This window comes from Phoenix dactylifera, chromosome 1 (genome assembly GCF_051530095.1).
Source record: "Phoenix dactylifera cultivar Ajwa chromosome 1, Ajwa_hap1_PhDact_Kaust_v1.1, whole genome shotgun sequence".
Classification (NCBI taxonomy): domain Eukaryota; kingdom Viridiplantae; phylum Streptophyta; class Magnoliopsida; order Arecales; family Arecaceae; genus Phoenix; species Phoenix dactylifera.
In genome coordinates, this window is record NC_143190.1 from 17087004 (window position 1) to 17113399 (window position 26396).

At 38.1% G+C, this 26396-nt stretch overlaps 1 protein-coding gene across 1 annotated transcript; it reads right to left on the reverse strand.

The window, feature by feature from the left end:
- Positions 1–1100: 1100 nt before the first annotated feature.
- On the reverse strand, positions 1101–25575 carry LOC103714428 (lecithin-cholesterol acyltransferase-like 4). The gene is made up of 11 exons (XM_008801670.6): positions 25033–25575; positions 24287–24378; positions 22482–22600; positions 21775–21910; positions 21609–21660; positions 13375–13475; positions 11931–12113; positions 11575–11732; positions 11264–11318; positions 7894–7947; positions 1101–1776 (listed from the first exon to the last, which is right to left on the reverse strand). Exons 1-11 carry the CDS (start codon positions 25271–25273, stop codon positions 1390–1392), a joined length of 1578 nt encoding a protein of 525 aa, XP_008799892.3. The 5' UTR covers positions 25274–25575; the 3' UTR covers positions 1101–1389.
- Between the last annotated feature and the right edge of the window lie 821 nt (positions 25576–26396).

Sequence of the window (26396 nt, forward strand, 5' to 3'; positions counted from 1 at the left end):
TTGGAATGACATTCTTGCTCATCGATATGTGGCCTAGGAGCAGTGAATCAAGTTCAGTAGGAATCCTAACCACCCGTAGATCATTTTCGTTCTGTGTAGTAAATTTCCCTGCCGAATCCTTGTGCATTTTATTTTGTTATAAAGTCTTCGCTATAGATCACAAAATATAGCTTTGCCAAATGACAAATAGGTTGGACTCGTGTGAAAAAAACTATAATCATACCACGTTAATCTTTGGCTGAACTATTTGAAGCTTGCTACATATACCCATAATTGCTACAAGCTTTTCCAAATCCTTATAACTCTTATACAATATTAACTTCAGTATTTTTTTTTCTTAACCTTTGAAATTTTTTTTATTCTCTCTACTTATTGAGCCTTCTTAAAATTTTTGTTTTACATGCTCATGCCAACTCAGTCGGGTGATAATTTATGATGCAACCCCCGCCAACATGATCTCCAGCTGACCAAGAGATAAATGGGTTTGAGTTAGCATAAATAGATCCACACGATACAACACATTTTTTAAAATGGGGAAGGTTCAGGTTTAGTGTCTTAGCCTGTCTAAACTGTTTTGACCTGTTCAGTAATCTGGTTAAGTCAGCACCATTACAAGGTCGATTCATTTTGAAGACATGTTTAATCTATTTAAGACTTGTTTAACTCATTTAAAACTTATTTAGCTTACCTGATCCAAAATGTTGTAATGAAGAACTTTAACAGACATTTATACACACATGCTGTTGGAAGTATTTCGCACCAAATACTTCCCATGCAAATCAGTATAGTTCTTTTAAATCAAAATTTTCAGTCATGATTTAAAAGACCTATATTGCATAAAAATCATAAATCATCTTACCTTATCAGATGTGCACAAAATGAACGATAGCAACACAATAAACCAAAATGCTTTATCAGCATAATAACCGGAGTATCCAAGCAACTAATGTTTGAACTAGACTTCTTACTATACTAACCAAATTTAATTAATTCGGATGCTTATAAACTATAAATCAAACCAAAGCATTGTATTCACTTAACGTATTGATAAAGATTAGGAAACTATGAGATTTTTTTGGTTTCCAGACAATTTAGACAAATTTTACATCATGATTAATGGAGTGGATCTTTATTTCAAAAGGTTTACATAGGAGGCATCTTGGGCCAATGCTTCCGAAAGCATTCTACAGGACACTGGCATGTTCAGTTTACAGTACATATAACATAAATTATTTGTGACTTGGATAGCTATAAATTACATATATACCATATAGTTCCTCAGTCATATTAAGTGGGTTTGATTCCACGACTGCTACAGTCACCATCTCAGTAAGTTTACCCATGGGTAACGTAAACATCGGCCAAGGATATTATACAGCTAATGTCATTTTACCTTGGTGCTCCAAAGTAAGACTCTCTTAGCTCCACAAGCTGCTTCCCTTCACTCTGAGGATGAACAACAGTGGCCTCTGCCTCTGCTTGCGATTGCACCTTTCCGTCGTGTGAAATTGATAAAGCACCCACCAGTAATGGATAATCAGCTACTTCCTTAGAAGAAGAACTGCTGTTTGAAGATACAACATCCCATTCCTCATAGTGCCTCTCAAGCTCAAAGGCAGTGGGAATAATCACATAATCATTTAAAGGATTATAATAAGGATCAGGTTCTCCTGCATTCAGCCACTGCTTCAATATTCTGAATACATGACGGCTGCTGATTATTCCACGATGATCAGCAGGAACTCCAACTCTCGCCACTGCATCGAGGCCATCTGCCTGCATGGAACATTACCCATGTTCAGATAATATTGGTAGCTTGTATTGGTAATATGAGTTATCACATAATTGGATAATTAAGTATAAACACTTTTGCTTGACTGAGTAACTATGTAGCATATTTAAAAACTGGATTGCTACTATATGAATTTTATGCCCAAGTAACTTAAATATGAGATATGCCATGCCTGAAAAGTGCAGTTATGAACAACAGTCAACCTTCATTATTTAGAAGATAGGTTTTTTTTTTGTATTCGACATTGTGAAATAATTATGTGCAGCTAGTTGGATTCTTTCTTTATTTTCCCTGTTATATTATTTAAAAAATACTAATGTATCAAGAATTTATTTATTTAGTCTTACACAATTCAAATGATCGAAATTACACCATACGCATTGGATTAGTTGTGTTTCAAACTCTCTGCAATGGAACTATATCAAAGCAACCAAGGTTCTTTCTGTTCCTACTCAATTATTTGTGGTTCTCAAGTGAGCAAATCATTTTAAGCTACTATGATCTTCATGAGAAACTCCTCGACATATTATGCAATTGGAGAATAGGGATAGGATTCTTTTGTAACTCTTTTCCTAATACTAAGCATCAAAATATGTCCAGAATTACTGAGACTTATGTGATGCACAAGTTTCCCTATCATTATGGCCTATAACTTGTGGAATGTCCAGTATGGAAAGGGTTTGATAACCTATTTTATTAATCATTTGTAGATTCACAATTCCTTTTCTTGATTTCTGCTCTACAATGTCAATGATTTAGGACAGCATCTGATAGATTAAGCAAATAAAAGACATCATAACTACATAAAAAGAAAGTGAACAGATATTGACATGCTGTGAACAAGCAAATACAAAGAAGTAAACTTACACACATACAGTCACACATACATACAGCCATACACGCACACGCGCACAGACACATGCACCTACACACAACACCCAACCCACCCACCCATGCACCCACCAATACCATGCTGATTCTTTGCACTTCTCTGTTACATTATTTTTCTGTTCAGCAGATCTAGCTTGTGGAGTAGTAAAAGGGATAGATTGATCAGGCATCCCCAGAGGCACTAAGAACATGTAAAGTTCAACTAAGATAGGGACCAAAGGTTGAACAAGCCAACTTAGATAGTTTCAGACCATCTTTCGTATCACTGAAATTGCACAGAATTTATGAACAAGAGAAGTTGGGAAAGCATCCAATATCTAAGAGAGAATGGTTTGGAAAAGTGTGATTGAAGATCCATGTTCTAGTATTAACTTTATGAATAATTCATGTCAAGAGATTTAAATTTGATGGAAAAAGACTTTCTGATTTGTCATAAGAGGAACTGCCAAACAAGATTGTGAAATTAAACAAAAGGTGTAAATGAAAGAAACCATGAGAGCTGATAAGAAATTCTTGTTGAAAGGAAAGGTAGTCTGGCCTGGCTAGCCGGTCTTTTATGCGAGGAGAACAACTATGTCTTTTTCACAGAGAAACATCAAATGCCTTTCTGGAGGAACAACTATGTCTAGAAACAAGTATATTTCTGAAGGAACATCATGGGTACATTGCTTTGGCCTCCACAGTGTTTCTTTCCTCATTCTTGTAATCTATCTTCTTCTCTAATAAAATCCGGGTGACCCTACCTCCCTTTCAATAAAAAATTTAAATATATATACATACAGGTAGATTGTGCATGTTGTTTGTTGCTTCAAGGCTGAGTCAGAATCCCTACACTATCTTTTACATGCTTGATTTGATTTTGAGAGGACAGCTGGATCAATTCTTTCAGGCCAAAACAGGACCACAAAGATGCAGAATTATGGAAAAAAAAAGTTTGCTATTCACACAGAAGATCACAGTCATGTTTACTAGGGCCGGTCATCAAAGAGAAAGGGGAAGGAGGGATCAGGCATTGAAACCAAATTTAGAGGGTATAGTGACGGAGAAAAACAAACTTACAATGAATGTTGATCAGAAAAGAAAGAGCCCCATATATGTGTATATATGTATGAATTGATTTTTGAGTATTTGTAGAACCAACATACCAAAAAAAACCCATTGTAGGCAACTTCAAAGCATGGCTAAAGTCAAGGTCCACCGAAACGGTACCAGCACCCATACTGGTCGGTGGCTGGTTCGGTATGGTACCGAATCGGTATTGTACTGACACAAGATACGGGTTCCAAACCAGCATGCCAATTTTTTTCCAATATTTTTAGGTTTGATTTATTGGTAATATTTTTTTTAAAACTTTTTCGATGATCTTAAATATAATTTGATGTTTATTGATGTTTCTATGATCTCGATACAACTTAAATGATGCTTCTAGATGTTTTAGAGTGATGCAAAACATAAATTGATTAGTGAAATATTGCATGCTAGAAGAAGCAACATAAAATATCTTAAAATTAATTAATGAGATACAAAATATAAAATGATACAATCAATTACATATATTTAAAGTACAACATACATACCAATATCTAAAATCTCATCGAGTGGCAATGCCACTCGTAGCTAACCGAATCATTAGCATAATCAAGAGGCATATCAGTCCACCCCTCTAACCAAGCAGTATTGTAGTCTTGTACGCTCATCCCATAAAGAAGACGCTTTGAGTTATAACCTCTCAGATCTTTCACTGAAGCTCTGATTTTAAAAGATGTCCTCTAGCTGATAATACGACAGTGGAAGGACCCATCCAAATTTGCCGGTAACAAAATCCGACCTGTAAGATGCTCCGAGCTGTGTGGAATAATAGCCACTAGAAGATGATGCCTCAAACACACCATATCCATATCCGCATTCGTGTGGATCATAGACTGACTATGGCTTCAAGTAATAGGATCAAATATATAACTCGGAACTTAATATATCTATAGATCCTACTCCACATGCGAGATCATCTGCTGTTCCATCATGTCCTCCTATATGCAATCGTATCATCGCAGGATCTATCAGATTGTGCATCGCGGTCTCTATCCTGTGTCTCATAAATGGTGGTCTCATATCCTCCACTTTTCTCCTGGTCAGCAGATCCATAACCACCAGAACTATCGTCGTTGCTCTTTCTGGTCTTTGAATCTGAGTGAACCAACTACTCCATACTCTCCATCGGGGCTGCAACTGCCTTTCTTTTTCTTTTTTCGCAGTGCTGAGCAGCTACCTGCTTACCCTTCGTGCCCCTCTCTTTTTCGGCGTTAAAAAAAAAAAGATGAGGTAGGAGAGGAGAAACATATCTTGTCTTGGGTTGGATCTTCCTTGAATTGTAAAAATCCACACATTTTTTTGGCTCAGGAGGGTTTGAAGAAATGGTGAAGGGCCTTCTTAGGCCTCCTCACCACTTAAAAAGAGAGGAAGGGAGGAAGAACCGGTTCGGACTGGTTCTGACTCCCACAGTCGAACCGATTCGGTCCCCCGCTGGGTCGCTCGGTATAAGCCCGAATTGAGCAGTTCGGCCTGGTTCGGCAAACCATGGTTTAAGTATCAACCTATGTCAGCCAGCAGAAACCATACGATATCGACCCAATCGTATGGGAACCAATATGTCCCCATAAGATACATGGCACAGGTGTTGTCCTAACTCCAACAATATAACATGTCCATACAGAGCATACTATACTAGTAAGATAGATGTATAAGACTTGATATTGAGGCTTAAGCCATGCTTCCAAGGACCTATACTTTGCCAAAATATGACACTATGGTTGGTGGTTGCCAACTTCTAACAATGCTCTAAAAACTATTTTGACAATGGCATTAGCAAGAATATGTATGTGGATGTAATCCTTGAATATTCTACTGGTGTTTAGATATCGACATGTCAATCTTTCACTATCATCTGAAGGTTTTTCCATATAAAGCTTAAGAAGCATTTTGATACTACATGACTAGTAGGGAAAGAGATAGAAGGAAGCATAAGGAATGTTCGCGTCTCATTGCAAGGCTCATTTTGAGTTTTGGGTCATAGGGCGGGCAATGCAATAATAAGGAGGTTCATGATACAAGAGTTATGTGGTCATTATGGAGGTAAGTATGCCATGACATGGAGAATAAATATAATAATATGTACAATTCATAGATAGTATAATGCATATAAACACTAAGAATCCCATTATTGTCCTTTTAACCATGGTTTGCTTTATCAAGCCATACCGCCTAGCAATGTTCGTCGTCTCGGTATCGGACCCCGTACCAGTACCACACTCGCATAGTGTTGGTACGGTATGGTATGAGATTTTTTTGGCATACTGAATGTCAATACGCCACTCATATCGGATACCGGTATCGAACCAATATGGTACGGTATGCCCCATAACGCTAGATTCGAGCCAGTATGGCATACCTTACTGCCTAGTATGGTGCATACTGTACTATATCTGTAGAATACGAAGACTCCAATGCCCCTCGTATAAGTGTCAGTAGTAAGGCATGTACCATATCAACACTTAGTATAGGATATACTAGTGCAGTACTGATATAGGATCCCATATAAGACTACAAAAACCTTGCCTTTAACAAGGTTTCTAAAAGTAATTTTAATAAATTAGCAGTAGCTATAGGTAGTGAGGGGGGCGGGTCTTGCTACAATGATAAGATTGCCCCATTGTGATATGTTTCTTACAGGTTTACGACATAGAAGCAGCCTCTCTGCACATATAGATAATGTTGCCTACATCTCACCCTTCTCAGAACCTATAGTGGCAAGAGCCTCTTGCCCTGGGATGCCCTATAGCTAGTAGAGAGAAGTCATGTAGGAGTTCTCTAAGTGAGCTTGAACACGCTATAGAAGGTTCTAAATAAGCCCTGGATATGTTTATTTTCTTTTCTTATAGTTAAACTTAATTAACTCCTAGATTAATTCCTTTCATGTAACAAACAATTTCAACTAATGTTTTTTGGCATTTAAGCTATGTAGGTGGTCATCCAAGCTATCTTAGACTCCACATAAAACTAAGCCTAATAATTGTCGAATGAGTGGTGCAGTGTGTATTTAACTGAATTGGTACGTTAGGTCGTGAACCGGTCATAATTGGCTCAAATTGAGTAGTTTAGCCAAGTTTTATGTGGTACTAGCTCAGTTCGCCAGACTGTACCTAACCTAGTGGATTGTCGCAACCCCTTCGACCCCTCTCCTTGAAACCCTAGTCTCCCTCTTCCCCACCCCTATTGCCTTCTCCTCCCCTCACCACCACTCACAACAACACCACCTCATCATGTCTCTGCTTTCTAAATAAGCTCTAGATATGTTTATTTTCTGTTCTTATAGTTAAACTTAATTAACTCCTAGATTAATTCCTTTCATGTAACAAATATTTTCAACTAATGCTTTTTGGCATTTAAGTTATGTAAGTGGTCATCCAAGCTATCTCAAACTCCACAAAAAACTAAGCCAAATAATTCTCGAACAAGTGACGCTGTTGCATACTATATGTTTGGTACAATGTAATACCAACATAGTACGTGAACCGTATAGGTCGGGATACTAGTTCAACAAACCTTGACTAAGGCCTAGTTTGGAAGTAGGTTAGCAGCTCTTATTCCTGAATTATCCCAACTTTATCCGAGGATAAATGCCAAAAAGAGCATTTTAACCCTTAGAGCCATCAATCCTTAATAGTTTGGTCAAACCATGGATAAGGTAGGGATTTCTAGTTCTAAGGTCCCAAAATTCCCCATCCCCACTCTTTATCCTCTCTTGATTAGCAAAAGCTCCAAAAATGCCCCTTGCCAAAAGTAACCACAAGAATGAGAACATTCTCGTATTTTTGTCCATAGACAAAAATAGTGCTATTAGTTTAATTTGGTCATGAAATGGGAATAAAAAATTATTTGAACCAAAAAATCATTTATCCCAGCTTATTCCCTCTTATTATGGACTTAAATATATCTATTGGGGATAATAATGAATTATACTAGAATTAGCTATTTCGTTTCCAAACTGGGCCTAAGGGGTAAGATTAACCATGAATTATCTAGCCATCTTGCTATTTTTTTATACATAAAGTGACCTAACTTTTATTTCTTGTTTTCTGTTAGTTATAAATCTTTCAATATAGAAAACATGTTTATTCATCCAAAGTAATCGCTGATTGTAAAAGATATCATACCTTTGCTGATTCAGCTGGAACCGTCCCATCACCATTAACACATATATACTTTGCCTGTAAATGTGTAAGTCAAATTCAGATTTGCAACTACTGTATGAACACATATTTGTGCTTAACAACTTAAGTTACATTCAATTCAGTGTTGAATAGAAAGCTCAAACAGATAGTATAGATATAACCCATGAAACACAATCCCCAAAACATGTTTACACTTCGGTTTAATGAGAATGATAGTACTTCTCACCAGAAACAAGAATTACAAGACAGTTGTTTTACACATTCTGGGCAAAGCAATGGTATTATGAATTTGTTCCTGGCAGTTGATATCCAAACGCTAAAAGTTCCTACCATCAGTGAATAACTTGCATTATCTTCTGGTGTCGGAAGAGAGCTCAATTTTGCCAAATTTTACCAATGCTCCAGTGACCAAAATATGAGGTTGCACTATCCTCAGGGTGAAACCCCAGTTTTCATGTTATAAACCATGGAATTTTCAGTGGTCGACATGCAATGCTTAATATAACACCATCCATTTTCAGGTAAGGTAAACCAAATCATCTTCTAAGAGTTTTCCATCACTATGATGCTGCCATGAAAGCCTAGATCAAGAAAGTTCATCTCTAGTTAAAATAGTACTAGATAAGCAAATCATTAAGTAGTTTTCTGAAATTGTCCTTTTTTTCTTTGAAAGGAAAAATTTATCCTTAATGCAGCAAAGGAATAATTTAGTACCATCAGAACTAAGGATGGAAGGCAAGGTTTGCCATACCGCACCAAATTAGACGATACAGGATATATCGTACTGTACCGATTCAGTACCAGTATATGGTACAGAGGGTGTATCGATCCTCAGTACACCAAAACCAACCCTATACCGTACCAAAACCGACCCCGCACCATACCATACCGACATAGTGATTGAGTGGCACCCGTATGAGACCCAGTACCGAGACGACATAGCTTCATGGAAGGTATTTAACAATCATAGTGAAGGTATTCATACTTATATACCCTAAATAATTACGTATTGATTGCTTCTTATGTCATACTTGAATATTGCTTGTCGGCCTTTAGCATTATTAAATTATCACATCAACCAATTCACAAAAGCACACTTTCCTTTTTTTCTCTGAAAGGGAAAATTTATCCTTGATGCAGCAAAGGCATAATTCAGTGCCATGAGAACTAAGGATGAAAGGCAAGATTTGCCATACCGCACCGAACCAGATGGTATAGAATATACTGGTTCAGTACCGGTAGATGGTATAGAAGGTGTATCGACACTCGATACACCAAAACCGACCCCATACCATATCGTACTAACATATTGATTAGGTGGCACCCGTACGGAGTCCAGTACCGAGACGGCATACCTTGATGGAAGGTATTTAACAACCATAGTGAAGATATTTATACTTATGTACACTAAATAATTGTGTTGATTGCTTCTTATGTCATACTTGAATGTTGCTTGTGGGCCTTCAGCATTATTAAATTATCATATCAACCAGTTCCCAAAAGCGCACTCACTTACTTTTTACCTCCATAAGTTGGCACTAAACCAGGGTGAAAATGAAATATATTGTATCCTCTATTTAATCTCATTCCTACACCTACTCCAATTTTGACTCCCAGCTTCTTAAGATTAAGCATCACTAATCCACATTTCCTGAAATTTGGAACTAATCATCATTCTCCTTTGTCAGGAAAACCACTCAAATGATTGGTAAGATGAATATTGTTCTTAGATTGCTATTGACATAATTGGAGTTTTCTGTCACAGAGGATCTCTTTTCTAAAACTTTATCTTCAACAGTTAAATGGACTGTTATAGTTCAACAATAGGATGTAGCTGATAAATATTCAGGAATGACAGTAGTTAGAACTTGTTATGTTATATCATAATTAGACCTGCAAATTGGTCAAGTCATCCCATGACCTGACTGAGTCCAGACCTGATTAAACCAGGCCCGACCAGGATTTTTAGACCTGTGGGTTGGGTTATGAGTCATGTTTGCATCAAAGTATGACCTGTTTGATGAACCAGATTGGGTCTGACACTGTCAAACATTAGATGATCTGACCAGCCCCAGCATGACCTTATTTAACCGAAAAAATCCATGTTTTGAAATATCTGGGCCCTCCATCATTCATCCTATTGGATATTTTGGACTTGTAGGTTGTATCTTAAGGTTGCTTATCTGTACATTGAACGCTCAATTCAGGATGAATCACGTCCTAGTTGATTACAGTAGTAATAAAATTCTGCAGCAACACTTTCTAATTCTCGCCATTTGCTATTCATGTCATCATTTGTTTTCTACTATGCATAAAATGATAGGTGGACATTTCATTTATTTCAAATCTAGACCAAACCTACACCAGACCTGACCAGGACCCAAACGTAATAGTAAAAACATTCTGCAGCAACACCCATTTCTAATTTTCACCGCTTGTTATCCATGATATCATTAGTTTTCCTTCTACGCATAGAAAGAACTAAGCTAACTTTTCATTTATCTTAAATCCAACCTGACCAGGACCCAGATGCATTAGGTTCAGCTGGGTCTTGCTTGACCCAGCTAGGCCTGTTTCCATGGGTCTGAAAATTATCCATGGACCATGGGCGCAAGTCTCAGATCAAGATCCAAAAGGAAACCATGAAAATCTGTCATGCTTAATCTAGTTGGGAGTCTGTGGGCCAGACCTGGTTGCCAGCCTAATCATACTCGACCAAAAGTTTCATTCGAACAACAAGATACCAAGTCCAAATAAATAATGTGGATGAGTTTTTAGCTTAGCCAACAACAATGGTACACGATTAATGCGGAAAGGTAACGATTATTTATTTTGGAAAATTTGTGGAGAAGTTTGGGTGAAACAAATAGTTCATGACAAAGAAAAAGTTTTTTTTTTTTATAAACGTTTTACAAAAACAAGGGCAAAAACAAATATTAACTAAAAATAGGTCTCAATACTTTTTGATAAAACATTCAAGAATTTTATAGTAATGTCGAGGATTTTGTGTTATACGAATGCTTTTTGGTTGTATGTAAAACAAAAAGGATAAATCTATGCATTATGCAATTTGATATATAGATACAGATCTATGAGGCCAGGTCTTTAGATAAAACCAACAATAAGTAAAATTTTAGTACTATACAATCAAATAGATCGAGCTTTTTTCCCTAATGTTTTCTGATCTAAACCAGATATCTGGAATTTACTTGCCAAAAGGGACCGATCATGTATGATTGATAAGTTGCCTGTGCTATAATTCTCAGTTAGTATGATCAATAATTTGCCAATTCGAAAGTGGGTGTCCACTGTAAAGTTTGATAAAACAAGCACTTAGCAAGTAAAGAATAACCTGGATTGATAACAGTTGCTTCAGATCTAAAATGGGCGATTCTTGGCTCCCATAGCTGCAGAGGAAACGGTGAGATCTCAGCGGGTGAATACAATCAAATGATAAAGAAAATCTTGTTGCAGATTCAATAAAAGATTGCTAGATATGGACATGTCTATTTGTATAGATATCCTGTCCACCGTTAATATGTATGGTGGGTTTAGAAAATCATCATCCTACCGTATAAGTCCGGAATAACATAATTGTTTCTCAGACAAAATTAGGCCTGTGAAAGGATGAGATACATTATGAGATAAGATAAAATATCATACCAAACAGTATGAGGTGTAGCATTGTCAGTCCCATATATATTGTAAAACTTAATTGCTCCAGGAACCTTAGCATGTGACAAGATTTCACGAGTTTCATTAGCCCATTTCAAAATCTCTAAGTTAAGTGGTAAAGGCATCTGCATTCCATTAAGCGCAACCTGGAAACAAAAGATAGGCGACAGAGATCATTGATGAAGCATACCAGATTTTTTAGACCATATAGCTTTAATATAGTAAACCAATATTATTGGTATGAAGGAGAGGAAACTTAATAAATATCGCCGAATTTAGGGAGGCAGTTCATAGCACACTATGCCTTGTAAATATTATTTTACTTTGGATACTTAATGGCTTACCATGTTGCTTGAAAGAGCTTCAATCATTAAAGAAACAGCTTCTTTTGGTTCATATGACTCCAGCAAAGTAATCGAATTGCCACAGTTATCATGCTTCTCTCTCCATAATTGGAGAAGAGGAATGTTGCCCCAACAAAACTGGGGGAAAGCCATCAACTCGTATATAGATGGGCATTCAATTAGCTGAAATAAAAGAACTTGTTGAAGAATTGATATCAAGGATATACATAAATGGGTCAAATAAATTAAAGAAAATAGATGGCACTGGAAAAAACAGCCTTCCTTATAACAATCTATATCTTCAATTGTAAATCAAGGAGTATAGAGAATGGTATGCTATGACAGAATTGGGTTCGCGACCAGAATTGGAATCGGAATCAGAATGGGATTTGCATACTAGTGAAAGTCCGGATTGGATTTTAAGAGATTGGAGAATTCTCATTCTCCCCCAAGATCGGAATGGGAATGGGACTCCCCCCAACCAAACAGCTAGAATGAGAGTCACTTATTCCCATTCCCATTCCAAAGCCCAACTCCCTCCAACCAAACATGCCCTTAATGTACAAAGGTGAAGAAACCAAATGAAAATGGAGATGGATCTGTCAATCTAAATATGACTTACCCACACTTCATTCTCCATTTCATTTTCCTCGTAATCACAGCAACCACACTATAGAAGTTTAATTTCAAAAACAAAACGAACTCTTTTTAATAAAATATTTTATCACAAATGCTTCCTTCTTAACAACTGATTTCTAAACCATGTCTGAAGGTCATAACGGGGGGAAAAAGGTGCAAAACTTGATTATAATTCTTACAACATAAATTTTATTTATGAATTTTTAAAAACATCCTACAAGTTATTTTGTTTTGTCCATACATGAGAAACTTAAATATAAACAAAATAAAATAAAATAACTCAAGAATTTCATCCTCCAAAGATGTAACTTTATCATGTACAGCAAGCAAATTCAATGTTTGTTCGAGGTGAAGATTTTTCACTAGTTTACAACCTTGCTGCTTCTTCCACAATAGATAAAGTCTCCAGCCATCTTCTAACCCCAGAATTGTCCTTTTGGCCCTATAATTAGTCTTAGAAATACTGATACAAACAGAGCAATTTGATTTAATGATGGTTATTATCTATATCTTTCATTTGTAGATAGGAAAATCATCATTTGGTGCCAAAATAAAACCAGGATGGAAAGAAACTAATAATTATATATACAGAGAAACCAGTTGATTTCCTGGGCTCCTTAAGAACTTGATTATGGTGCAGCAAAATAGCCAGTAACTGTAGAAAGGGCAGAGGAAGAGGTTAACTCTGTTAGCATTGAAAGGTTGAGAGTCTAGTATCCAACAAACTACATACTATCATTGCTAGTAGAAAATAAGGGACATAAAGAAAAATTATCAATAACAAAATGAAGGAATGGATATATACCAGTTGCTGCATGCTCCATTTGGAAATGAAAAAATTTCGTTCCCACCCTTCTACAAAAGACACTCCATTTAAGAGGGTAGTTGCAATATATCCGGGTGCACCTGTCAGCATATAATATTAAATCTTCAAAAATAGTAACTTCAAAATCTCTTGTGAAACTTTATATTCTAAATTCAGTAGGACGGGTAAAAGTAATTTGTGCTACCCCAAATCAGACCAACCTTACAGAAGAATAAGAACATTAGCTGAAGATAACATAGCACCTAAAGCTTTAAAGAGTTCAACATCATCAAAGGTGCTTGGTTATAAGTCTAAGTATTTTCACTACTAGTTGGTACTCCATATATATGTAAAAGCTCAAAGATCATCATACATTAGCAACACATAGTGAAATGAAAAGAAGACACCCTTACCTATAAAATTCTAGTCCTATAAAGAATAATAAGCTCAAATGCAACAATTGTTCAATACAGTTAGACAGAGAAGTGCAACATGAAAGCAAGTCATGATATAAAGCATACCATTTGGAAGGTCAAAATTCAAGAATCTATAATATTTAACTGTTGAAGATAGCATGCAGTTTGACCTACCCACCAACTATTCTTGCCTGAGTTATTATGACAGGACACTTTGCTTCCAAAGTTACGTTGGCCAAGAATTTGGCACTGATTTGCAGAAAGTTCATTAAGTTCATTAAGATCAGGGGCAGGTGCTAGACTATGTTCTTATTAGATGGATTATAGTTTGATTCACATGGCTGATTATACATAGATGCAACAAGCCTTGTCAATCAGTTGTATTTTCTTTGGGTTTTACAGAAACAAATTTACATATGCAAATATTATTAAAAAGCAACAAAGATCATCCCAGTAAGCTGTTCAGATATTCAAAGTATGTAGTTTAATACTTGAGTAGCATTCTTGAGATAATTAGAAAAGTTTTAAGCACCTAGGATGTTGCAAGAGGTTAGACATGATATGATCTAATAATTAATAAAGACACCCAAATTAATTTAAAATTTAAAATTTAAAATTTGTAAGTTATGGGCCTATAATGGAATAAGACACCTAAATTAATGCTTCCATTAGAAGAGATTTTAATGACTTCTTGAGCTCATATTATTATCAAGGTATCTGCACAAATAGTTTCATTTTCTACTTTCATTGCAATATCCTTTTTTTATTTTTTTTACTCCTTTTTTCCAACCAGAGTTTCCCTTTGATCAGTTTCTATCTTCTTTTCCTGCTTGCATCAGTATAAAATAAGAACTGCTCAAACTCAAGTTCATGCCCACAAGATGCTCAGTACCAAGCTAAGTAAAGGTCCCATTGGTAGAATCAAGGGAAAATGAAAAATGTGAATCAATCAGATTAAAGTACCAGATGATGAATCTAAGTTGAGGACTTGTTGGTTAAAAGATGAGCATCAATGCAAGATGAATAATTAACCATAAACTAAACACACTCAAAAATTTAAACATGAACTTTTAAATTATGTGATCATTGAATTTGATCTGGTAGGAGTAACATCAGCAATGTGAGCCATGGAGTCAATTTTGAATCTTCTTTGAGCATTTTAATATACTTGATGAGTTCGTATATTCTACCTAAATTATGGCTCACCAATCAGAAGTCATAGAAGTTAAAATTGGTTGCACATGGGTTGAGTGTCATCAATTGATTGTGCAGGCTTGGATATATAATTAAAAGCATTATTGAAAATAAATCTTTGAGGAAATTAAGCCCTAAAGAAATTATAAGCCTATTATTGTGAACAGTTTAAAGCAACAAATCTGAGTGGAGATCATCGAAAATAAATAGCCAAAGCTTAGATATTCTGCTAGCTTATTAAATTTTCAAAGTAAATACTTGCAGAAAAATTCAGTCAAGTCATTTTTTGTTGTTTATCAAGAGTAATAAAAATATGCAGAGAGGAACCTTCTTCTATAATGTTGATTATCTTTCTCCCTTTCCAGTACACTAGATGCACCCATTATTCAAATTTTCTTCTGAAATAGAAAGTGCCACCTAAAAATGTTATGTACTTTCTGTTTTCCATTTGAAAGAAAACACCAGAAAAAATAGCTGCATGTTTCAGCACATATCAGATAAAACCACTCCAATCTGAATAGGTGGTTTCAAGCAAAATCACATGCATATGGAGGGTATTTAATTATTTATCAGAATTCAATATTTCATTGATTACTAACAGAAAATACACATCTATATGTCATTGGTTCATTTAAATGCTTGGGTTTTTTGTGCTTGCATTTCAAGATATATCTTTATCACTTCATCAAGACCAATATATTAAACTTATACTATGTTATTCAATTTAATAATAAACATAACACGTCTCTTCAGCTGGAAATGTATCTCTGCATACATATAGTTGAACTACGAACAGGCAACTACCAATATAAGTTAGATGTGGGTAAGCTAGATGAAGCCATCTAATTTGAATTTTGCAAGTCCATATTACTGATTATAATCATCCTTTCATTCATCGAAATACTCATATTACCAAATTTTGTGCTCCATTTAATCAACTGATTTTTTTTTGAAATCCCTCAAGTGACAATTAAATAACACATTTGAAGATACATGGTAACTCCAATTTGAAAATATATACTATTATGTATAGCATGTGGTAGATATTAGATGTTATGCATTAGTCAAGATTGTTTAACTTCTTCGGCCAGTTCAACTTGCTGAAGATTGCAGCAGAGGTCAAGGACTTCAAACAAATGAGCTTACAGGATGTTCATGAGAAATGAGGAATGTGATGCATTAGATTGGATTGCGAATATTAAAGCCAAATTATGTCACATACACATATAGCAAGGCAAGTATAACTACATGCATAAATTTATAGGCATACATGAATGCATGGATGCAAGCATGCACACATGCATTTATTTAACATAAACATATGCACAAGAATGCATGAATGTACTGATGTGTGCACACAGGTAACAATATGCAACATCCTTGTCACGACCCCGCCTCTGCGAGGCACGTGAGGCACCTAGTGCCCACGTGGGGGCCACATGAGGGGGGAACACGGGGCTCCCCTGCCAGATATTGTCCGGTTCTGGGGCTTCACGCAGGCGTCCTTCACCCCTCCCCGATTTTGTTTTCCACCCAAAACGCGTCTGCAGGATTAGGAGACACCTGCCTCATATGTCCAGGCTCTGGAACGAGTCTTTCCGATGTGGGACTATTGGGCCTCACACCCTTCCCACCATCGGATAAGAGCCATCCTCGGCTCTGATACCAAATGTCACGTCCCCGCCTCTGCGAGGCACGTGAGGCATCTAGTGCCCACGTGGGGGCCACATGAGGGGGGAACACGGGGCTCCCCTGCCAGATATTGTCCGGTTCTGGGGCTTCACGCAAGCGTCCTTCACCCCTCCCCGGTTTTGTTTTCCACCCAAAACGCGTCTGCAGGATTAGGAGACACCTGCCTCATATGCCCAGGCTCTGGAACGAGTCTTTCCGATGTGGGACTATTGGGCCTCACAATCCTGGTAAGAAAAACTCTGCCTGGATGTTGCCCAAAAACTTGGGTAACACTCAGAAACCTGGGCATGGCCAAAAATCATGATCTAGATAAGCATCGCCGACACTAAATGGACTCATGTTCCTATTTTGGGTCCTGGTATGTTTCTAAGTGTTGGATCTAAGGACGGCGGAACCGGTACCAGGCACCGTACCAGTTATCTGACGGTATGAGTCAGTACGGGCGCGTGTCATGCCGTGTCAGGCCCATACCGACACATTTTCTACGGTGGGGGAGAGGGAGAATGAGAGAGGAAGAGAGAGAGAGAGAGAACGGGGAAGGAAGGGAGAGAGAGGGAGAGGGAGAGGGAGAGGGAGAGGAGGGAAGAGAGAGGCCGGCCCTGCAGAGGTCAAGGAGCCTCTGTGCGGAGGAGGCGGAGGTCGGGGTGACGTTAACTTTAAAAAATTAAGTGAAGTTGGCAATGGATTTACCGACTTCAACTAAAAAAAAAGCAAAAATAAAAGGAGACCCCTCCGGGCCCCTATTTCGAACGTTTCACGTCTCTTCGGCCTCCGCCTCCTCCCTGCGGAGACTCCCCGGCCTCCGTCGGCCAGGCCCGGTCGGGCTCTCTTCCTTCCTCTCCCTCTCCCTCCCTTCCCTACTCTCGCTCTCTCTTTTTCTCTTCTCCTTCTTCCCCTCTGGTGAGGTGTCTCGGTTTCAATGGCAGAACTGTCCCGGTCCACCGCCAGTATGGCTCGAGACACTCCGAATCAGACAGTTCAGGATGGTTCCGCAGACCTTAGTTGGATCCTTTCCATATTTAAAGATATTTTTTTACTGTGAGGGCCCGGTCCATTGACCCGCCCGCACATGAATTGGGCTGCAAGCCCATGCGAGCAAAGGCTCACACAGCCCGCACACGGGAGAGGAAGAAGTCAGACTCTGAACAGGAGTCCTCTTCTTCCTCTGATCCAGCCGGGAGGAGGAGATTAAAGAGGACCGACCCTTCCATGTTTGAGCCCTATTTTCAGCTACAAAAGAGCCCTCCCGTTGATTCGGCTGGGAGAGCTCGCCGAAGGCAAGGTAAGCTTCCTCTCTTCCTTTCTCCGGTTGTTAGGCCACCATTCCACCTTGAATCCAGCTAGCAAATCGTCGGATTGATCGTGGACAAGCCTCCCCTATTTTTTAGCCAAATATTTCCTTCTTTTTTGGCCACTGGCGCCACCGTTTCTTGATGTCGAGGCCTTAGTTAAGTCGCTTGGCCTCCCTACCTTCATCCCTGGTCGGAGCAAGACCTCCAGTTGTTGGCGAGTGGGCTCGGATCCAAGTGCAACCAAGCCAAGAATTATCCTATTTGGCCCTATTTTGAGGTTGAATTTGGCCGACCGGCCGCCCTCTGCTGCCCGCCACCGCCGCTTGCTGCTATCTAGTCGAACCACAACATTGTCTCCCTACCTTCATCCCTGGTCGAAGCTGGACCTCCAGCCGTCAGCGAGTGGGCAAGGATCCAAGTACAACTGAGCCAACAATCACCCTATTTGGGCCTATTTTTGGATTGAATTCAGCTGGCCGCCGGCCGCCCTCTACTACAAGCCACTGCCGCCTGCTACTACCTCGTCGAACACAACATAGCATCCATCATCCTGCCTTCCTTCCTCTATTTTGCTAAGAAAGAAGAAGAAAAGGAGAGAACCATCCCTCTCTTTCTCTCTCATATTTTCTCTCTTCTTTCTCTCTCTAAAAAGTCCCATGGATCCATGAACCGAATCCTATCCACCTATTCTACAGACTTAAGTTGACCCCCGCAAAGAGGCACTAAATTGCCCTAGTGCCCGAGCCACCTACTGGACCGATCACCCAGCCCTGTTAAGTATCTCTGGAACCACTGATGATGAATCCTGTCGAATGACCTTGATCCTGATCGAGTTCATATCTCATGATTCATTGATTGAATTGCTTAGACCCGACCTGCCCAAAGCCATTGAATTCTACCACCTGACCGACTGTCACTTTTTCTTATTATTTTAATTCGAATAAAAATAATTCTTGCTTTTAATATTTTTAAATAGATTTAGCAGCTTCGCCTAGTGAAGTTTGAAGTCTTAAGATGGAAGAGGTAAGTAACCCCAACAATCCTTATTAGTTTTTAAATTTTCACTTATTTTTTGGTAATATGAATATATAAAAATAATATTAAATATTGACGAAATTATATTGTCTTAAAATCAAGAATCAAGCATATGATATTATGATGCCCATGGTCTGCTGAACCGATCAGTACCGATCGGTTCAGCCCATACCATACCGGTACCGACAAGCATCGGTACGGTACGACTATTGAAATCAGTTCCGACCCAGATTAGGTCAAAATTGATCGGTTCATGGACTGTACCGGTGAAAACCGGCTCGGTTCATAGCCCGTACCAGTGCAGGATGTTCTTCATGGGAGACAGTACGCTAAGTTCCACACGCTGTGGCACTTTTGGTACGGTACCGGTTCGTTTCGGTTCGATGCCGATATCTGACCGCACCGGTACGTCGGTACGGTCGGTACAGTGAACCTTTGACACCCATGATGTATTGTGAAATAATGGTTCCATGATTATTTTACCGTTAAACACTATTTATGAACTATGAACTCCATATTTATGAAATTTGTATTTTGTTATGAAAAGAATAATTTTATGATTATTCTACTATTAAAGATTGAATTATGGACAATAAACTCCTTATAGTCTTTTGGTGATTTATTCATGTATGATTTAAGACAATATGATTTAAGGAAATATGATTTAAGAAAATTTATTTTAAGAAATGACTATAGACTCTCAGATAGCTATGGACGACGCTCGCCAGCAGGTTATAGTAGCTTGGCATACGACCCTCGCCCAACGGGTTACAGTAGCTTGGCATATGGCCCTCGCCAGTGGGTTACAGTAGTTGGCATGATATTGATTGCGGCCTTATCACGAGTATAAGGTGACCTTAGTATTTAGTCTGAGAATTATCATAAATTATTATATGAAAAGATGACAAATGATTTATGACTTTGTAAAATTAGTATGATTTATGATTTTGTCTATGCACTGAAAACTATATTTATATAATTTGCATGATTTATGCATATAAGCATGATTGATTTATGATTATATTGTTATTATGAAATGTTCTCTTTTATGGTGGTCATCTTTTCTAAATAATTTATTAATGTATGTAAAAACTTATGCTTGAATCGGTAAGATAGTAAAAAGTTTAACTTACTGAGCTGTCGCTCATATATCTCTATTTTTATTTTTCTCTCTCCAGACGAATAAGATCGGAACATAGAGGTCTCTCCCACCATATTTTGATATACCTCTTTCACAGTGTTGAAATCACCCGCCACTAACCAGGGGCCTTGTACAACTTGACTGATTCTCATGAGCTCCCTCCACAATTCCTTCCTGACCTTGAAGTGTAAGGGAGGAATCGTCTTTGTTATTTATTGTTTAATTCGATCTGCTCATGGCACTGAACTGAACTCGTGAACTTCCAGCGTGGGTGAGGAACGAAGGATGATCCAAGCCTGAAGTTCGTGCTAGCAAGCTTGCCAATTTTGTAGAAGAATTTTAGTATTTTAATTAACTACGAATTTGTAGTTAATGATCAAATTAGACTTTTAATTATTATATTTTGTTTGTGATGGATTTGGAAATCTAAATGTAATGCTGGCTTCGTGTTATTGTGGGTTGTACCTCTCGGTAGCGCAGTCATATCATGCTCCGAATATGGGGCGTGACACTTACATAGCTATGTCCAAGTGTCATTAAAATATCTATTTTTACCTGAGCAGGTACTTTAGGCTAAATTGAAGTGTTAGGGTAAAATAGAGCATCTCAAGATATTTTATGACCTGTCTGCTACCCAGCCAACTGCTTATAAAATAATGTGGTCTTTAACATCTAAAATACCTGAAAACCAAAAGTCGAGAATTGTGGAAGCTAACTACTTATTTAGAGGATAGAAAATAGAGTATATGATAGGAAGTGAGTGTGCCAACATGTATGGTAAGTCACAACTCACAAGAACTAAAAATAAAAAATCCACATTACTAACAAATGGGCACAAAATTCAACTAGTTCAAACAATTTTAAACCTCAAATTTAACTTGTTACTGAAGTCCATTCTGACCACTGAATGCCCAGGTAAGAAAGCTCCAAGTCATTTTACTTTAGGCTTTTAGGCATTTAGTTGCTGTAATTAATCAATAATGATTTAGATTATTTATTTAGACGCCCTACCATATATTCTGCACTGAAATGATCTGAGTCCAGATGCTACCAGTAGGATAATATCCTCTCTCTATGCACTAATGTCAATTAATGAGTGCATATGTGCATATCTATAGAAAAATCATTTTACTTGTGTACTTCTGTTTCGGTTGAAATCATTTGAAAAATGATACAAAAATACCTAAAACATTATGGCGTAAAGTTGGATTTATGTGCTTTAGAAGCTAAATTCTAATTCTTGCAAGAATTTGAATCACTCTTACCCTCATCTTCTTTATGGAAAAATTTAAAAGATTTTTTTCTCTCACAATCTCAGATGAATATAGTTTTCAATAAACGTATAGTGTGGTTCATATATATATATATATTGCTCAGCTGCTGTTGAGTCTCAATTTCTCTTATTTCTTTCATGGTCAGTAAATGACAGCTAAACTGAACTCCTTACATGCTAGAAATTCTCACCTTGAAATGGTGCAGCAATTGCAATCCAGCTCTTCACATACTTCTCAAAAATCTGTCAGGCAAGGCAAAAAGTTCGAACATAAGATTGCCACCATGAATGGATCAAATACTGCAGAACATCCACAGGTGAAAGAAGTGGTTGACTTGAAGAAGAAAACACCCTCACATCACTGTGAAGACACATGAAGCATTTCACCAGCAGCCCACCCATAGAGTGACTTATAATGATTAGCTTCTTTCCTCCTGTTGAAGTGTATACTGCATCTAATTTTGAAGCAAATCTATCTAGAGTTTCCTGAAGCCTGATAGAAGAACAAGCAATTAAAGTACCCAAAAGGGTCGATGCACAAGGAAAATAGTGAAATGAAAATGTTCAATTATGCTGATATATATAGATGCAATCCCTGGCTTTTTGATGCACTAGGCCACTAAATGAGGCAGTCGATCATATACAAAATTTAGGATAACAAAAAGCTCATATCATTTAACCCCAGATGCATTTTTTTCTAAGTCCAGATCCTCTGTGGTGCCCGTTTTGCACCGCAGAGGGTTGTATGTGCCCAAATAGCCACCATGTCACCCATCTCAGGAGACAGGGCAGCTGTGCTTATATTGGGAATAGAGACCATCACGTTGAGGTGCCAAACAAGGCGGGTTGCTGAGATAAGCATCAGCCATCCATCTTCTACGATGGGTGACGTGATGGCTATCTAAGCACATAGAGCCCTCTACAGCGAAAAACAGGCACCATAGAGTCTCCGACTCTTTTTTTTTTGTGGGGGGAAGGGGGATAGAACAAAAGGTAAAGTTAGCTCATCCAATGATAGTGAAAAAAAACAAATTGTTACATCCATCAGAATCTTCAATGCACACCTATTACTTTGGCGGAAGTCATAGCCAAATCCAAAGAGGGTTTCACCCTCTTGAAAACCCCATTTGATCATTTCTTCTATCATATCATGATAATAACTAACACCATCTTGTCCAATGATCTGCAGGAAACAAATTAGCTTCTTCAAAAATACTAGCTAAGCAAGCTTCTTCAATTTGAATAAGTTTTAGAAACACATATCGGTAACTTGAATGAAGGAAAGAACCATCATGGAAACATTTAGAAAAGAAACTAGCACCAAAATATAAGAAATTAAATTGAGATTAATTAAAGAACATTTCTCACCTTGTCACAATCCAATCTATCTCCAGAATTATGAGTATGGAATTACCGCTGCTTTAAGTGAGGGAATGCAAACACAGAGGCAGAAAATTGAAGTGTTTATCTCTACATTAAACTTTAGTACACTATAGCTTGGAACCATTTACTAGAGTGTGACCTACAAGCTCAATATTGTTTCTTTTCGAGCCATTCTGAAGCTACTCTCTTATGACAAAACCTATTTTTTCCCTCTGTTTATTTATAATACATTGAAAGCCACATTATAGCTAGCAATATATGAACCTCATCTTTCCGTCATTGGTTCCTTATGACAAAACCTATTTTTTCCCTTTGTTGATTTATAATACATTGAAAGCCACATTATAGCTAGCAATATATGAACCTCATCTTTCCATCATTGGTTCCTTGTTATAAGTACAGATGATTCTAGATAGTCATCAAGTAGATAAAGCACATGAGGGAGCACATATCAATATATACAATTCTCAGACTATTAGTAGTATGTCCTCAATATACACCACATTAATACTCTTAACGAATGAAGGCTTGTAGAAACCTATTAGTCTTTCAATGTGGAATGAGCATGGGCTTATCTGTTTGCATTTGTTCATAATGTACCTCATCATTTTTTTTTTCAAACATCATATGATTTATGCATGTATATTAGTCACCTGGACATATTTTAGCATCTTCAAAATAAAAAATATGACTTTCTAGAATATTTGTCATATATGTTGAACTTAATTCTTTACATGATTTGTTTGCTCTAATGTAATTTGGATAATTGCTTTTGCAGGAGACCTTTTCATGCAGTAAATGCATCTGCTTCCTACATATCAGTAGCAGCTTGGATTTTTAGTGTGACTTAAAATGCTAGATTGTTTAAGATGGAATGGAAAACAATTGAGAGTACAGCATGTTTTGTGACAGTTAAAGTAATGAAAAGTGCAAAACAAATAACGTAAAAGTTTTATTGATGGTGTAAATAACTAGTCATGCACGTTACAGGAAGGTCCCATATTTCTCCATGACAACATGTGCACGTAGCTAACATAGTAAAGCATGGTACATGTAACATAGCCAACTGTGGTTTTGTTACACAAAGTTTTGATTGGTGCAGTATCAATACTAGTAAAGGAGAAAAAAAGGATAGATAGGAGGTTGAATGTCATGGTTTCCCACCAGTTGCTTTCTAGACCAGTAATTTTGGGTGCTAGAGAATCTCTGTCTCAAAGCTTTCAAAGTTCATCTATATAGGAATTTTCTCCAGATATCTCTGACTTTCCAATTTGTAAGCAGATGGTGGTTACCCAAAGTCCCAAACCAATGAAATTTCTGTGTTAAAAAACAAGAGTTTTACTTTCCTGAACTAGTACCAATTCTAGATCGGTAGCCTTCCACATGTCCATTAGTTTAAACCTTTTAATACTAATTTAAAAAATTAAAGACTATAATACCTATCAACCCAGTGAAAGATGCGAGAACATGAAAATGAAAATTTTACCATGTCAGGATCCAATACATCAATTGCATATAGTCCATATCTGTCTTCGGGCACAACAATTCTTGTTTTTTCGTCCAAGGACACTGTTTTACCTGCTTTGACATAATGAGTTAGATGTAGATCAGTTGCAAACATACAAAAGAGAGACACTTCTATTTCTCATGTAATTGCTGCACAATTTGTTGCCCCTTGGTAGAAGTGCTACACATTGATGCTAAGCAAGTAAGCATGCCAAGTAGCATAAATTCTAGACCAAGAAACCCGTGCAAATAGTGGATATTCAGAACTAATTGTTTATCAGAAAATAGTTATGAAAAATTTCCACCTTGGAAGACAGTTTTCTCAACTCCAGGGGAAGGATTTGCACCAACTCGGGTTAATATCAAAGAATGTCGATATGCAAATATGCAAAGATAAAAACTTCATATGTAAAGTTGATAGATTTCAGAGGTCATATACTCATGCCAAAGAAGGGAGAGGAAGAAACAACAGACAACAACCACAATACCAACATCAGCAGCAGATAAAATCATAAAATACTTAAAAGAGTACAGACAGAAAACACAAAAAAGAAACCGAGAATCATTAACTATCTACGAACAGTTGGACTATAAAGGTATATAGTCATCAAAGAATCCATAACCAATTCAAGCATTTTTTCAAGAAACCAGCAAAAGAAAAAATTAAAACAAAAGGAACATAGTTAATGTCGTTATTTGTAAAGAAAAGGAGAAAAAGTTACATACCAGTGGATGGATCAAAGCGCGACCAAAGCTTGGTTCTGAACTCGTAGTCGGCGCCAAGAATTCGGACCCAGACCCGCTCGGCTCGGCCGCTCTCATCGACAGCATTCAAGATCGAGCCGCCGATGCCCGGGACCAGCAGAACCGGGTCAAGATCCGGGTCGACGGAGGGTTGCTTCTTCTTTTTAGCCTTCAAGAACAGCTCATTAATGGACTGTATCAGCTCCTCCACCAGCATTGCCATCTCCCACCACAAATTCCAGGCCAAGAAACCCCACCCTTAACTCGCCAGAAAGATTCAGAGCCTAGGACTACAAACAGCCGCAGAAGGCCTACATGAGATAGCAAAGAGAGAGAAGGGATTTGGGAGGAGGAAAGGGAGGAGAAGAGAGCTTCGGTGAAGGGTGGGGTGATAAGGAGAAGAAATCAAGAAAAGATAGTGGCAGAGAAGACAAGCAAAAAGGCCGAGAGGCGGGGGAAAGGGAGATTGTAACGTTATGCTGTTGAAAAAGACAGCAGTGGGTTTTTTTTCTGTTTAACGTCGCTAGTCCAAATAGACACGTCCAAGCGTTTCTTAACGGGCACACGACTAATCGGCACATGGTTTCGTAAAGGATTTTCTTTGAACGGTTGTGATTTTATTAGTTGATCAAATACGTATTTATATGGATGATCCGATTTCAACTTTCTTTCAGGCTATGTAGGTATGACAGCGGGCACCCTTTCCCTTGCCGCAGGATGTGGTGTCGGTAGAGGACCTGTTAGAAGAGAGGTATTATATGCATCTATATGGCATATCATATTTGGCTGGACAGAAATGTCCGCACCTTTGAGGATAGAAGATTTCCATCGAGGGCTGTAGTGAACAGAGCTACTCGTCTAGCGACTGAGATCATTGCCACCACTCGAGTATCCCCACCGGGGTGGGCTAGGGACATATGGGGTTTCTACTTTGCTGCCACAGCGCCTCGAGTGACTTTTGTCTCTTAGGAACTCTCACCCCCTCGCTACCTCAAAGTGAACTTTGACGGCAGCGCTTCGGCAGTTGGAGATAAAGGAAGGATTGGGTTTGTGATCTAGGATCATGAGTCCAGACTAGTAGTGGCAGGCAGGCGGCGTACCTATGATATGACGGCTATTGGAGTAAAGCTTAGGACTACATAGGAGGGAGTCACCTATGCGAAAAGGATCCTAGGGGCAGACTGTATTATCCTAGAGGGAGACTACTACATATGGTGACTGAGTGGATTCGCGACGTCGAGTGCCGAAGAGATGGCCACCCCATACTCAAGGACATATAGAGGTCGGTGTCTGGCTGTCGCTCGATCCAAGTTGTCCATATATTTTGGGAGGCGAATAGGGCTGCA

Bases quoted from the DNA above. Each gene is read 5' to 3' on its own strand.
- LOC103714428 (XM_008801670.6), bottom strand. From the start codon at position 25,273: ATGGCAATGCTGGTGGAGGAGCTGATACAGTCCATTAATGAGCTGTTC. The intron at 24,379-25,032 runs GTATGTAACTTT...ATGTCAAAGCAG, and splicing joins GCGCTTTGATCCATCCACTG to GTAAAACAGTGTCCTTGGAC. The intron at 21,661-21,774 runs GTGAGGGTGTTT...CTTGCCTGACAG, and splicing joins TCATGTGTCTTCACAGTGAT to ATTTTTGAGAAGTATGTGAA.